At 35.9% G+C, this 15,430-nt stretch overlaps 1 protein-coding gene across 1 annotated transcript; it reads right to left on the bottom strand.

Moving 5' to 3' along the window:
• Positions 1 to 1,041: 1,041 nt before the first annotated feature.
• LOC110450634 lies at positions 1,042 to 8,201 on the bottom strand. The gene is made up of 6 exons (XM_021498252.1): positions 8,130 to 8,201; positions 6,705 to 6,813; positions 5,489 to 5,551; positions 2,163 to 2,377; positions 1,492 to 1,592; positions 1,042 to 1,072 (listed from the first exon to the last, which is right to left on the bottom strand). Exons 1-6 carry the CDS (start codon positions 8,196 to 8,198, stop codon positions 1,042 to 1,044), a joined length of 588 nt encoding a protein of 195 aa, XP_021353927.1. The 5' UTR covers positions 8,199 to 8,201.
• Positions 8,202 to 15,430: the final 7,229 nt, after the last annotated feature.

Below are 15,430 nucleotides of genomic sequence, written 5' to 3'. Positions count from 1 at the left end.
AATATACGGATAGAACAAACAATATTGTGTTTCATGTTTAATTACAATAAGAAAGAACAGTCATCTACAAGCAATATTCTGCAGTATCCAACATTACAATCATAACGTCATATTAATGGTGACGTCACAAATCGGACGACTGCATTTCTAGCGCTTCGTCTATAATCAAAATATAGTTTAGACATGTATAAAACGTGGTAATATCACGCACATGTAAATATGCTGTTATGATAAGTTGATTAGTCCTGTCAGTTTCTTTCTACATTTGAGTAATCTTTGAAATAGCAGTTTAACATGCATTACAATTTTTACAGTCATTGTATTGCTTGATGGCGTCAAAATGGTATTTAAATAAAACACACAAGTGTAATTACATAAAGACATTTTGTTTAAAAAAAGAAGATGTTGTTAACTTTCATTTGGGGCCCATTGCTTGCAGTGGATAACTATGATTGTGTTGTCAGTTATATATTAACTATATATGTATCTACATTTGTTCCTAGGGAATACTATTAATGTCTCTGACAACAGATATTTGCCTCGTCTCCTTACCTTTGTAAACGACATTAGTTTAAATGCAGACAGAGATAATATCGAACTCTGAGGACCAAATTGGCATAATAGCTTTGATAAGAAACCGTCCTTTGTTCGGACTTAAGAGGTCGCCAGTGTGGACACCACAAGTGTGGATACCACAACGGCCCAATGTTCTAACGGCCCAATGCTCTAACGGGCCCAATGTTCTAACGGCCCAATGTTCTAACACACTGGATTACTGTGTGGCCTATGGCAACAACGTCTGCAGTAGGATCTTCAAGGCATGTGTCATTTACAACTGCGATAAAAACCTGGTAAAACCACACCAGGTTTGACGCTTCACTATATCATAAGGATCCCTGTCCCGACGCATTCCGGTTTTGCGTATATACAGCTATCTCCCTTTACGTTTTAGATAACACTGGCAAAGTTCCGTTGACTAGGTAGGTCAGTCAGTTAGAGCGACAGTATCTAAAAATATGAGGTCCATGGTTGAACCAGGGTCTAGCCCCGCCGAATGGGTACACTCAGAGCACTGTGGAGGTTACATTTTAGCCATTTCACATTCATTATTAATCACGAATGCTTTTGTTATACAATGTGTATTAAAGTGCCCTTTTCTATTGATTCATAATAAAACGTGGTCATCGATTAAAATCCTGACCGCTATGAACAAAACCAATCAGAAAATGATATTCGCGTGGAATCATTTCTTTGCAAACTGCAACAACAGAATACATACATAGTTTTTCCAGACTTTATGAATTGTAAGTAGACGGAGTGATAGGTAATGTGTTAGTCAATATGTTTCTAACTGACGGTTATAAAATACTTTTCTTTTAGTTTTTTTCCCTTATATATTTCCACACAGAGGCGAGATATTGGAGTAAGGATGACAAATCCAGCACTGCAATAGTAGTGACCACTAGCACAAGGAAGACGGCGGCCACGTACCCGATTCCCGCGGCCGAGGCACGACCATCCGGTACACTTATGAACTTCCTCATGTGGGATGACAGCTGGGTCTTGTTAATTGCTAGTGTCCTCTTCAAATTCTGAAAATTCAAAAAGGTACAAGTGTTATTAGACTACTATGTAGGAATGACATAAAAAAAACCATTCTAGTTTAGTATTTAACGGCCATCGTCAAATTATGGCCTTGAAATATCAATATCATCAATTTTCTTTCGGTATTAATTTGGTTAAACAGTTCACATTAAAAATATGTAAATCGAAAGTTTTTATGACGATCATACTTTGATATTTAACTGTAAACTTAAGAAACATTCTAATTTGGTCTCAAAAAAATTCGTTTACATGATATCAGATCCTGATTACGATCTTATGTGATGCCAATTTAGCGAAATAAATTTATGAAATAGACTTAAGAAAAGGTGTATTTTTTTGTCATCAAGGTAGAAATGTGCATCAGTGCGATAAATTAAGAAGAAAGGTACTGTAATGTAATATGATATATAATTTTATAATAATAAAGTATACGTTAATCTAAAGAGAAAACACTAACAATAATATGATGATGTTGAACGTTGATATTCTATCACGGCGTTGTTCCATACATCATAACACGGTGTACCTTGGTTACCAGGTACTGCCGTTTGACTTACCTGTATTTTTATGTCAATGGCCGCAGGTGAGTTGTCCACGTGTATATTAGGACACGTACATGTGCACGTTCTAGCAGTAGATGGGGAAGGGGATTCAGAGAGAGGAGGATAAGATGACCCTACTCCAACAGTAGACAAAGGGTCTGTAGTGGTTTCTCCCTCTGTTGTCGTCAGAATTTCCTCAGTTGAAGGACTAACTGTTGTTTCGCTAGCATCTACAAATAATGAATTTCAACGAGTAGAAAAAAATACCAACAGATTTGAGCAAGAACTATTTTTTATTGTTGCTTAGGCTCCGTCCAGCACATGCTGGATGATAGCGCACATAGTAACAGTGATCAATGGAAAGGTAAGTCATTGGTCGCCAATCTAGACATACAAACTAAGCCACAGTAATATCAGCCGATAAAATTCTAAGATCATCAAAACACGATTTTGATCTAGCAGATCTCAGTGACTAATATCGTTAAAGTATTTTCGTATTAAACAAAGGACATCAAGACAGGTACTTTAAGTTTTTCATGTCTTTTCCTGTCTTTTCTTTCTCGTTCTAGTCCAAACAATTAAGAAGGTCGAATAGTTTAGCTTCATAACAAAATGTAAGTTAAAATATGTTCATAAGGCCGTAATGTAATTATGGATTTTCACTAAAGATATCGTTTCCCTAGATACAAACATACACTAAAGATATCGTTTCCCTAGATACATACCTACACTACAGATATATTTTTCCTAGATACATACATACACTAAAGATATCGTTTCCTTAGATGCATACCTACACTAAAGACATCGTTTCCCTAGATACATACCTACACTAAAGATATCTTTTTCCTAGATACATACATACACGAAAGATATCGTTTCCCTAGATACATACCTACACTAAAGGTATTTTTTTTCCTTGATACATACATGCACTAGAGATATCTTTTCCCTAGATACATACCTACACTAAAGACACCTTTTCCCTTGATACATACATGCACTAAAGATATCGTTTCCTTAGATACATACCTACACTAAAATAATCTTTACCTAGATACATACATACACTAAAGATATCTTTACCTAGATACATACCTACACTAAAAATATATTTTCCCTGGATACATACGTACACTAAAGATATCGTTTTCCTAGATACATACCTACACTAAAAATACATTTTCCCTTGATACATACGTACACTAAAGATATCGTTTCCCTAGATACATACCTATACTAAAGATATCGTTACCTAGATACAAACATACACTATATATATCGTTTCCCTAGATACATACCTACACTAAAGTAATCTTTACCTAGATACATACATACACTAAAGATATCTTTACCTAGATACATACCTACCCTAAAGATATATTTTCCCTGGATACATACGTACACTAAAGATATCGTTTTCCTAAATACAGACATACACTAAAGATATATTTTCCCTAAATACATACCTACACTAAAGATATCGTTTCCCTAGATACATACCAACACTAATGATATCGTTTCCCTAGATACATACCTACACTAAAGATATTGTTCCCCTTGATACATACCTACACGAAAGATATCTTTTCTCTAAATACATACAAACATTAAAGATATCGTTACCTAGATACAAACATACACTATATATATCGTTTCCCTAGATACATACGTACACTCAAGATATCGTTTCCCTAGATACATACCTACACTAAAGATATCCTTTCCCTAGATACGTACCTACACTAAAGATATCGTTTCCCTAGATACATACGTACACTCAAGATATTGTTTCGCTAGATACATACGCACTCTCAAGATATCGTTTACCTAGATACATACCTACACTAAAGATATCTTTACCTAGATACATACATACATTAAAGATATCGTTTCCCTAGATACATACGTATACTCAAGATATCGTTTCCCTAGATACATACCTACACTAAAGATATCGTTTCCCTAGATACATACCTACACTAAAGATATCCTTTCCCTAGATACATACCTACACTAAAGATATCTTTACCTAGATACATACATACATTAAATATATCTTTACCTAGATACAAACATACACTAAAGATATCTTTACCTAGATAAATACATTCAGTTGTACACTAAAGATATCGTTCCCTACATACATACCATTAAGAAAGAAAACGTTGCCCTATATATATACATACACGATTTTTTTTTATTTTCAATATGTTTATATGTATATTCTTTACAAAGGATTCCAATAATCCAGGTATACATGATGTATATACGTTACCAAGATACGTTGTACAGACCATCATCCTTCAGAGAATATATACGTGTACTTAGGAATCGAATCATTCATTGAAATAATTGATCTTAGTTGAATGGAAGGATAATAGTGTTAAATACTTTTATCATTCGCTTTTATGTCTGAATAAAGTATTATATATCGCTTTGTGTGGTAATTGTACTCATATGAACGAAATATCAACATGTTCGCTAACGACTGTACCCTACATTAGAACCTTTTTTAACAAGTTAATAGTGTAAACTTCATTCTTGCGTGTTATATAGCTAACTATGCGTAAAAATACTGGCATCAAAGAGGTCCAGAAAAAACGTTCAATATAATGCCTTCCGATCGAATATTCTATTCCGGAATGAATTGGTCTTGTTAATGAAACACCGATTAAGCGATATTATAACCTCAAGGGCGCTCACTCCTTTAAATGTGAAAACGTTCAACGGTAAGATAGAATTATAATACTTCTGTAAATATTTGTGTGGTAGGTATCTAATTGTGATGTTGCGAATATGTGCCACGGAAATAGACGGACCCGGATCTACATTTTATTAGTTCACCTTGTCGTATTGGAAACGTCATTTGTCATTGTGACGTCACGCTATATTTAAGCGCCAGTACTAACAAAACAATGCAGCACAAATTGTATTTCCTATGCATATTTAACCAACTAAAAACATTTCACGGAAAAACTAATTCCGGACAATAAGTATCTCTTTAGAAGTTGTAGACATGCGATGTTTATATAGATACAAGGTTGTGTGCTTTATGACTGTGAGTGGGTATCATATCAATGTAGTATTGTTGACAGAAGATTGCAGCTCCTTATGAACACAACAACATAGCTACAATTCAAAATTTACAGCAACTCTGTGATTGGTCTAACGGTAAATCTCATCACGAATATTGTTCACGTTCTAGTTATCTAAAAGTATTTATTGATGATAAAAAATAAACTAATTAAGTCTTGGTAAAATATGTGTTTGTAGTATTGTATTTGTTTTTGTCATTTAAGACGGTTAATTGATTGTATAGGTGGCCACTCGTCACTTACCGCCATACCAAAATCCACGGAATACCATAATTGGCAGTTGGATGAAGTCTTGCTGTGCTGCAACTGGAAAACATCATATTGTTCTTTATTAGATTATAACATTTAACACTAATATTAAAAGACACAGGGCGGGCGTAAGTAGGTTATAGGTTTACGTAACCTAAAGAACAGATCCCTCCTCAAGTTAATCAAATAAAATGTATGTCAGTTATACTGGGAAGTACATCGTTTCTATGCTCTAATAAGTTTCAAGAGGACGATAGTTTCGATTTCGAAAATCATTTCCTAGTAATGTATGACAAATGGAAAATACAGGTCCTTCACAAACAAAAACAATTAAAACATATGCTGTTAAATTATTTGGTTCTGGAACAATTTAATTTTTAAAATAGCCGTAAAGCAGAAGTCAGTCCTTAACATCGTTATAGGAATAAATGTTGTTTTGTTATCAGTAACACGTTGAATGTTTTAATTGAAATTAAACATTGATAAATGGTATTTAAATCTGTCATATCACATGTAAATTTAGGTCAGATCAAAGTCTGATAGCGAGACTGAGGAAGTAACAACAAAGCACAAAACACATCGATAAACAAAATTCAAAAACAATAACACAAAAGACCGCATTTCCCAATGGGATTAGTACTTTACGTCCTTTTAACAGCGACAGGTAATTCAAAGACCTGTCGGGCTAGAGTTTCGGCCAGTAACTGGCTCTTGTCTCACGCAGGCATCGAAGACGCGACCCAGGTTCATGATGACGACCATGAAATATGTCTATAGTCTTCATCAACGTGCATATTTTGAAATCATGTGTTGTAGATTTGTCTGTCAGCAGTCGACAACTATCACAGAATTCATGGTATAAGTAGCAAGCTCTTATATAGCGAAATAAATAATCTGGGGATGTCACTGTCAATAAAGGGTAGGTTAACGATCAGTTTGGTGGACAGTTTCAGTAGTATGACGTCACTGTTGGTTATACTGTACGAAAAGATAAAGAAAAGACGCTTAAATAGTAGAGTCTGTTATGGCCTTGCTTTTAATCCTAGTTAATCCTGCAGTTTGTACCCATTTCAGAAAAATATATAATAATTAACATTATTCAGATTTTTGTATGGAATGCATAGCATTCGCAAGGTGTCAGTGATCGTTCTTTTTCATAAATTCTTCCTTTATTTGGAGAACCAGCATGATCGGTTCAGTAGCAGTATACCTGGGCCGAAGAGCTTCGCGGTAACTGAAGTCATCGTTCTGCTGAAAGATAGCCACACACAGCGGACCCGTAACAGCTCTATCTGCTCACGTTTGCCAGTCTGTAGTTGCTGCCAACAAAGAAAATCATAAATAACTTCCGTGAAATTAGCGTATATATATATATATATATATCAATATAACGAACATGCAACAGTAATGCTTTTGATAAACGATGAGCTTTTCCTAAATAAGTAACTAAACGTTCCAAAATCAGTATGACCTGTCGCCAGTAGGTGTCGCTATGAACGTACCAGACTCATTCCGTTCTGTCATCAGAAAGTGGCAGTCACGTACCAAAATCAGTATGACCAGACACCAGTAGGTGTCGCTATATACGTACCAGACTCATTCCGTTCTATCATCAGAAAGTGGCACTTAACGTACAAAAATCATTATGACCTGTTGTCAGTAGGTGTCGCTAAATACGTACCAGAATCATTCCGTTCTGTCATCAGAAAGTTGCACTAACCGTCCAGCCTATCAAAATCTTTATGAACTGTCACCAGTAGGTGTCGCTACATTGTATATACGTACCAGAATCATTCCGTACTGTCATCAGAAAGTAGCACTTAACGTACCAAAATCATTATGACCTATCGCCAGTAGGTGTCGCTATATACGTACCAGAATCATTCCTCCTGTCGCCACTATACGTACTTGATTCATTCCGTCCTGTCGCCGGTAGATGTCTCTATATACGTACTAGATTCATTCCGTCTTGTCGCCGGTAGATGTCGCTATAAACGTACCAGAATCATTCCTCCTGTCGCTATATACGTACCAGAATCATTCCGTAATGTCGCCTATAGATGTCGCTATATACGTACCAGAATCACTCCTCCTGTCGCTATATACGTACCAGAATCATTCCTCCTGTCGCTATATACGTACCAGAATCATTCCGTAATGTCGCTATATACGTACCAGAATCATTCCTCCTGTCGCCGGTAGATGTTGCTATATACGTACCAGAACCATTCCTCCTGTCGCTATATACGTACCAGAATCATTCCGTCCTGTCTCCGGGAGATGTCGCTATATACGTACCAGAACCATTCCTCCTGGCGCTATATACGTACCAGAATCATTCCGAAATGTCGCCTATAGATGTCGCTATATTCCAGAATCATTCCGTTCTGTCGCCGGTAGATGTCGCTATATACGCACCAGAATCATTCCGTCCTGTCGCCGGCAGGTATCGCTATATACGTACCAGAATCACTCCGTCCTGTCGCCGGTAGATATCGCTGTATACGTACCAGAATCATTCCGTACTGTCGCTATATACGGACCAGAATCATTCCGTCCTGTCGCCGGTAGACGTCGCTATATACGTACCAGAATCATTCCGTCCTGTCGCCGGTAGATATCGCTATATACGTACCAGAATCATTCCGTCCTGTCGTCGGTAGGTGACTCTATCCTCGGTGTTACAAACGTCCGTACTGTACATCAAATTGAAGAATTCCTCGCCTGCTGCGGGGCTCAGAATGCTTGCTTCAACAGCAAACACATATACCATGCTTCCCAATGTGATACCACTTAAGTCGATCTTTCCGTGAAACATTGAAACAGATTTTTTTCGTATAAGTGCATTACAATGTAACGAATATAAATTCATCATAGACATATAATTTCACACATAATGTGAAGGTTTGTCTGAAGCAATATATTATGTTCCTGTCATTGAGAATTAGCCTCCAGATTGTTGACAATATTACCGAGACGATGACAAAATAGTTAATGGTAGGAAGAAATGAATAATTAATTGCACTGTTTGATCGTCAAAACAAACCACAATTATATATACATATATGCCAGTTATGTTGATCCCAAGAATGAAATACCAAGTTTGCTTCGTCAGTTTAGAGCTTTCGAATTTTAATCACATATCAATATAACTTTATTTATAAAACCCAGATGCTATATGTTCTATAATAGGTTGTTATTTAGAGTCATATCTTTGCAAAGGAACCAGTCGGTCTTGAGACGTTGCGACACGTTGAATACGTATATTGTTCGTGTATAAATTACAACTTTGATATCCCGTTGTGTTTTTGTGAAGACGAAATGACCACACCCCTGCTCTCACACATTCACTGCTAACAGAGTGTTGTATTACCTGAACCATGTCCTGGGAGAGAAATGGTCCAAATTTACCAAGCTGAGTCGGGTCAGTGTTTGTCACCACATCGGACTCTGTAAAGACAAGGGGTCAATGTTAATATAATATTGGAATGTAATTGGAATTCGTTTAATCCGACCGACAATTCAAACTTTTCATTTGAAAAAGTTTCATCAAATCCATCATAATTAAAGGGAATTTGGCAACAGGCAGAGCCTTGAAAGCCCCGACCTGGAGGTACATTCCAAGATTTACATTAGTTTGGAACATACGTAATAACATTAGGTGAGTTAGGTAGTATTCATTTAGTGTGCAAGAATTATTAAAATGATCTAACAGTATTCCACTTTGTATATACATGTTTATGTATGTACACTTATAACTGGTTCATACTGACGTGGACATGAGTATAAACAAACCGTACACCTGTCGACATTGTGTATACATGTTTATGTATGTATACTTATAACTGGTTCATACTGACGTGGGCATGAGTATAAACAAACCGTACACCTGTCAACATTGTGTATACATGTTCATGTATGTATACTTATAACTGGTTCATACTGACGTGGACATGAGTATAAACAAACCGTACAACTGTCGACATTGACATGGATAAACTTATTAACTGTCCAAAATAACCGGAATGTTTTTGAAACAACAAAGAAACCTAACCTAAGGCAATGCAAAGTAATAAATGAAAAGTTTGCTTTCTTTAACCATTTAAATTCATCGCACAGGTTGTTATACTTGCCAGGCAGAACGGCAAACGGCACAGAATCTCGGAGCGGGATGAGGAAGAAGGGATGTTCTTTGCTACCCGTGTACATGTTTCTATCAGACACAGCAAACCACGCCGTATTGGCTTCGAACGCCGAGGAGAAGATGGACTGGTATCCAGGCTGACTGAAATAAAAACAAACACATGAATCGTTCTCTGCAATCAATATAAAGGTAAATAGCTATCTTAATGAAGTCTTGTTTATACACGAAAGCTGTTTGTTTTTATTGCCTTCAAATATATTGTGAGATATACATTTTGACACCCTTCTGTAGAATTAGAAAATACAGAAAGTAGACTCGAGACACCGAAACCATGAATGGCTTATTATCCTAAGCCCCACATTTAGTTGAGGCATCGGTTAAAGCTGCTAGACCAAGGCTCGAAATCCCACTGTGATGCGTCTGGCGAATGTTTCATATCATGTTGGAAGAGTCTTGGCGTTCAATTTCGGACTGATACGGAGAAAATGGAGAGTTTAGAAACTACTATTATTTTTAAAAACATTGTTGTTTGAAAATAATCATTTTGCTCCAATATTTATCGTGATAAAAAGGTATTGTCCATTTTATCTAACAATAATAGAACGAATGATGACCAGTACCACATGTCATGAGAAAATCAGTATGCAATAAATTACGATACATACTAAAATATATTTACTAGTCTATTCATGAGATCATAAGAAATAGGACGTGTAGACTGACTAATCAATATTACCAAGAAATAGGACGTGTAGACTGACTAATTAAATAGGACGTGTAGACTGACTAATTCAAAAGGACGTGTAGACTGACTAATTAATATAACCAAGAAATAGGACGTGTAGACTGACTACTTAATATAACCAAGAAATAGGACGTGTAGACTGACTACTTAATATAACCAAGAAATAGGACGTGTAGACTGACCAATTAATATAACCAAGAAATAGGACGTGTAGACTGACTAATCAATATAACCAAAAAATAGGACGTGTAGAGTGACTAATTAATATAACCAAGAAATAGGACGTGTACACTGACTAATCAATATAACCAAGAAATAGGACGTGTAGAATGACTAATTAATATTACCAAGAAATAGGACGTGAAGACTGACTAATCAATATAACCAAGAAATAGGACGTGTAGACTGACCAATTAATATAACCAAGAAATAGGACGTGTAGACTGACTACTTAATATAACCAAGAAATAGGACGTGTAGACTGATTAATTAATATAACCAAGAAATAGGACGTGTAGAATGACTAATTAATATACCCAAGAAATAGGACGTGTAGACTGACTAATCAATATAACCAAAAAATAGGACGTGTAGAGTGACTAATTAATATAACCAAGAAATAGGACGTGTACACTGACTAATCAATATAACCAAGAAATAGGACGTGTGGACTGACTAATCAATATTACCAAGAAATAGGACGTGTAGACTGACTAATAAATATAACCAAGAAATAGGACGTGTAGACTGACCAATTAATATAACCAAGAAATAGGACGTGTAGACTGATTAATTAATATAACCAAGAAATAGGACGTGTAGAATGACTAATTAATATAACCAAGAAATAGGACGTGTACACTGACTAATCAATATAACCAAGAAATAGGACGTGTGGACTGACTAATCAATATTACCAAGAAATAGGACGTGTAGACTGACTAATAAATATAACCAAGAAATAGGACGTGTAGACTGACTAATCAATATAACCGAGAAATAGGACGTGTAGACTGACTAATTAATATTACCAAGAAGTAGGACGTGTAGACTGACTAATCAATATTACCAAGAAATAGGAGGTGTAGCCTGACTAATTAAATAGGACGTGTAGACTGACTAATTCAAAAGGACGTGTAGGCTGACTAATTAATATAACCAAGAAATAGGACGTGTAGAATGACTAATTAATATAACCAAGAAATAGGACGTGTACACTGACTAATCAATATAACCAAGAAATAGGACGAGTAGACTGACTAATCAATATTACCAAGAAATAGGACGTGTAGACTGACTGATTAATATAACCAAGAAAGAGGACGTGTAGACTGACTAATCAATATAACCAAAAAATAGGACGTGTAGAGTGACTAATTAATATAACCAAGAAATAGGACGTGTAGGCTGACTAATCAATATAACCAAGAAATAGGCCGTGTAGACTGACTAATCAATATAACCAAGAAATAGGACGAGTAGACTGACTAATCAATATTACCAAGAAATAGGACGTGTAGAATGACTAATTAATATAACCAAGAAATAGGACGTGTACACTGACTAATTAATATTACCAAGAAATAGGACGTGAAGACTGACTAATCAATATAACCAAGAAATAGGACGTGTGGACTGACTAATCAATATTACCAAGAAATAGGACGTGTAGACTGACTGATTAATATTACCAAGAAATAGGACGTGTAGACTGACTGATTAATATTACCAAGAAATAGGACGTGTAGACTGACTGATTAATATTACCAAGAAATAGGACGTGTAGACTGACTAATAAATATAACCAAGAAATAGGACGTGTAGACTGACTACTTAATATAACCAAGAAATAGGACGTGTAGACTGATTAATTAATATAACCAAGAAATAGGACGTGTAGAATGACTAATTAATATAACCAAGAAATAGGACGTGTACACTGACTAATCAATATAACCAAGAAATAGGACGAGTAGACTGACTAATCAATATTACCAAGAAATAGGACGTGTAGACTGACTAATCAATATTACCAACAGACGAGTGATCAGACCCTGACAAGGTAAACAGGACTCCTGGTTACCTCGCTGTTTTTGATGAAATATAAAAAAAAAATCGCAGTTCAAACATACTTAATTAGGTTGACCACTTAGCTTGATAAGTATGTATACAAGTTGTAAATTACAAACTACCCTATACACATGTATATAATGTAAACGATTACATAGGGAATGGGTAGATATTTTTTGGTGATGTATACGAAATATTACACGTAATTCATATCATCAAGAACATACATTGTTCAGAACCACAGAAGGGTCGTGTAGCAATAAGATGGAAAAAGCTGACTACAGTCACCTGAACTGTCATGCACGGAGAACCCATCATCAAATACACTCGTGTGAGACATAATAGGCACAGGTACTTAAGGTTTCCGAGGTTTTCCAACCGTTATAGCCAAATCGATATATTTTGAGTTGAGAACTTAACAATTATTAGTTTGACTTCAATTTCTAAATGGAAACATATAATTAATGGATTTTACGCAACCTTCCCCAACTGTTTCAACAATAGTTTAGAATGATATGTATTTCCACCTGTTTGGCTCCAAGTACCATTGATGAGCATTTGAAGAACAAAATAGCTATGTCGGCGTGGTGTAATTCATTTTTGGGATACTGTATTTATAAGAAACGTTAAAGGTGTTGTCACATCGGGGTTTCAATACAGCGACCATGACTCACCTCCATAACGGGGTCATCTGGTACATATTCATGATGAGGGACCCGAGAAGCCGATCTACCTTCATCCACTGGGCCAGATCCCTGGAAGCGTTACGTGTGTTAAACACCATCCAGAAATGAAGGTCTCCGATGTTGTTGAAAAACATAACAGCAACCTGGTTATCATTCACAAAACATTAACACGTTCAGGAAACAAAAAGGATAAGAAGGGAAGGAATAATACTTAAGAAAAGTTCCAAATATTTTTGCGTCATTTGACGCTGTAGTAACGAGCAGCCAGCCAAAATTCTGTTCACGACATTGTTTGGGCAGGTTTCCTTTTCACTCTGAATCAGTGATACTATATTTTGTACGTTAATAATAGTGGTTTTGTACAGAGCAGGTTACAAACGAAGAAAATACAAGACATGCAAAACACATATCGTTAACTCGTAAGGACAAAGACAAAATACAAAACAAAAAAGAACGGAAAGACATCACGTAGGAAGCATTGCTACATAACATGTCAAATCATTGTTGGTTGTCAAATGAAAAGATTAAGCATTTTAGATTAAAATTGAGTTATATTATCATAATGGCAATATAATTATAATCATGTTATGATTATTTTGTGTTTAGAATCCTTCAAAATACCAAACGTTAATGATATAAACAAGCATATCAATTTGCATTGAACGACCTCGTTTGGAGGGTTGGTGTCCCAGTGGTCCACTTTGCTGCTTCTGAAGTTACCTCCCCTGATGAGTTTGTAGATAGGCATGGTGTGCTTGTCATCATCCGGGTTATTATCAGTTTCATTCATGTTCCAGTACTCAATAATGTTGGTACTGGTATTCTCGTAGACAAGCAACAGGTTTTCGACTCGTGTTAAGACTGAAACGTAGTTAACAAAATGAATGCATGAATGTATCATCGGCAAAACATCAAAGCAACCGTATGCATTGACAAATGGAACGCCCAACAATTGTTTTGATCAACTTTCTGATTTTTTGACGTTCCATTTTATTCACTCTTATCTCAACTTTCCTGTATGCGCTGTCGGTACGTGCAAAATATTAAGCATTGTCAGTTAGTGAAATAAAATAAAACAATCAAAAAGCCATAATTGTAATTCTAAAGACAAATGGAATTCAATCTCGATACTAAAGAGGAACCGAGGTAACACGACCACAAAAAGGAAGCCGTACAAACGCTTTTAAAATAATCAAAATACATGTATTCTGTATCACTTTTACATGCTATTTAAAGTTAGTTTAAATAATGTTTTTCCAAATTCGATACATCATTTCTTATTGTTGGTAATGTCAGTTGGTAGACTATGGATTAGAAAACATGCTGAAAGCTGATATAAATGTTTCTCCTGAAGCTTTCAAGTTGATACCACTAACAATAGCAAGGATCAAACAATGGCATGGGCTATATCTGAACGTTAACGATTGTTCGAGCATCGACTGGACACCGGAACCGTGTGCATTGGTCATAGATTAATACGGCTTTATGTTAAGCGTTACATAATAATAGGTGCTGCAGACTATAAACGGCTATATGTATGTCTCGTGGCTACGTATGAGCCAAGGGGCTTTGTCCAACGGAAACAAAAAAATAAAATATGAAATCATACAAAAATGGTCGATATGACAGGCGGTTCAAAAAACATCTCAGGTGTCAAGGCACTGAAATACATGTATAACTTTCTAATCGTACTTTGATACAACAAGTAACCATTTGTGGCGACAATCTGACCTGTCGTTTCCATTGCTGAGATAACTGCATTAACATGAAACGCATTAAGTATTTAAATACCGTATTCAATACAGCTACAAGACATTTTGCCAGCATATACACTTTTCGGTAAATGGGCACTTACGGCACGTCACGCGGATTCCGCTAGTACGGAGTCGGGGAATATCATGTATCAAATCAGTGTTTTCAAACAATATTCCAAGATATTTTCGACAAGTTCGCAAGATCGATAAACATATTACAGTATTGAAAATCGGAGTTCAGCCTCTCTTTATGTGGCTGTTTAAAGTGCATGATCTGACGTTTTCTTCGTTAAAAAGTTCTCTTTAAATTCTACCTTAATGTTAGATATCCTTGTAACCTTCTACATTGTCTTCAGGTAGCATAATAGTGTCAGCGTGTACCAATGTGTAGCTGGTAACATCGTCCATAGATAGTATTAAGCCGGCAACCTTAATTTCTCCTGTCTGGTCACTTAAATATATAGGAAATGAAGATTTTGAAATATGATACCACTGTTCTAATCGATTCAAAATACGTGATATGTTTTAGAAATGTAC

Source organism: Mizuhopecten yessoensis, unplaced genomic scaffold (assembly GCF_002113885.1).
Source record: "Mizuhopecten yessoensis strain PY_sf001 unplaced genomic scaffold, ASM211388v2 scaffold5391, whole genome shotgun sequence".
NCBI classification, from domain to species: domain Eukaryota; kingdom Metazoa; phylum Mollusca; class Bivalvia; order Pectinida; family Pectinidae; genus Mizuhopecten; species Mizuhopecten yessoensis.
Note: the sequence above shows the minus strand (reverse complement) of the source record. Positions and strands in the feature narration are given on the sequence as shown.

Coding starts and splice junctions, on each gene's coding strand:
- LOC110450634 (XM_021498252.1), bottom strand. CDS start 8,198: ATGTACAGTACGGACGTTTGTAACACCGAGGATAGAGTCACCTACCGA. Junction 6,814..8,129: donor GACAGGACGGAATGATTCTG/GTACGTATATAG, acceptor CTTTGTTGGCAG/CAACTACAGACTGGCAAACG. Junction 2,378..5,488: donor CCGTGGATTTTGGTATGGCG/GTAAGTGACGAG, acceptor CATTATTTGTAG/ATGCTAGCGAAACAACAGTT.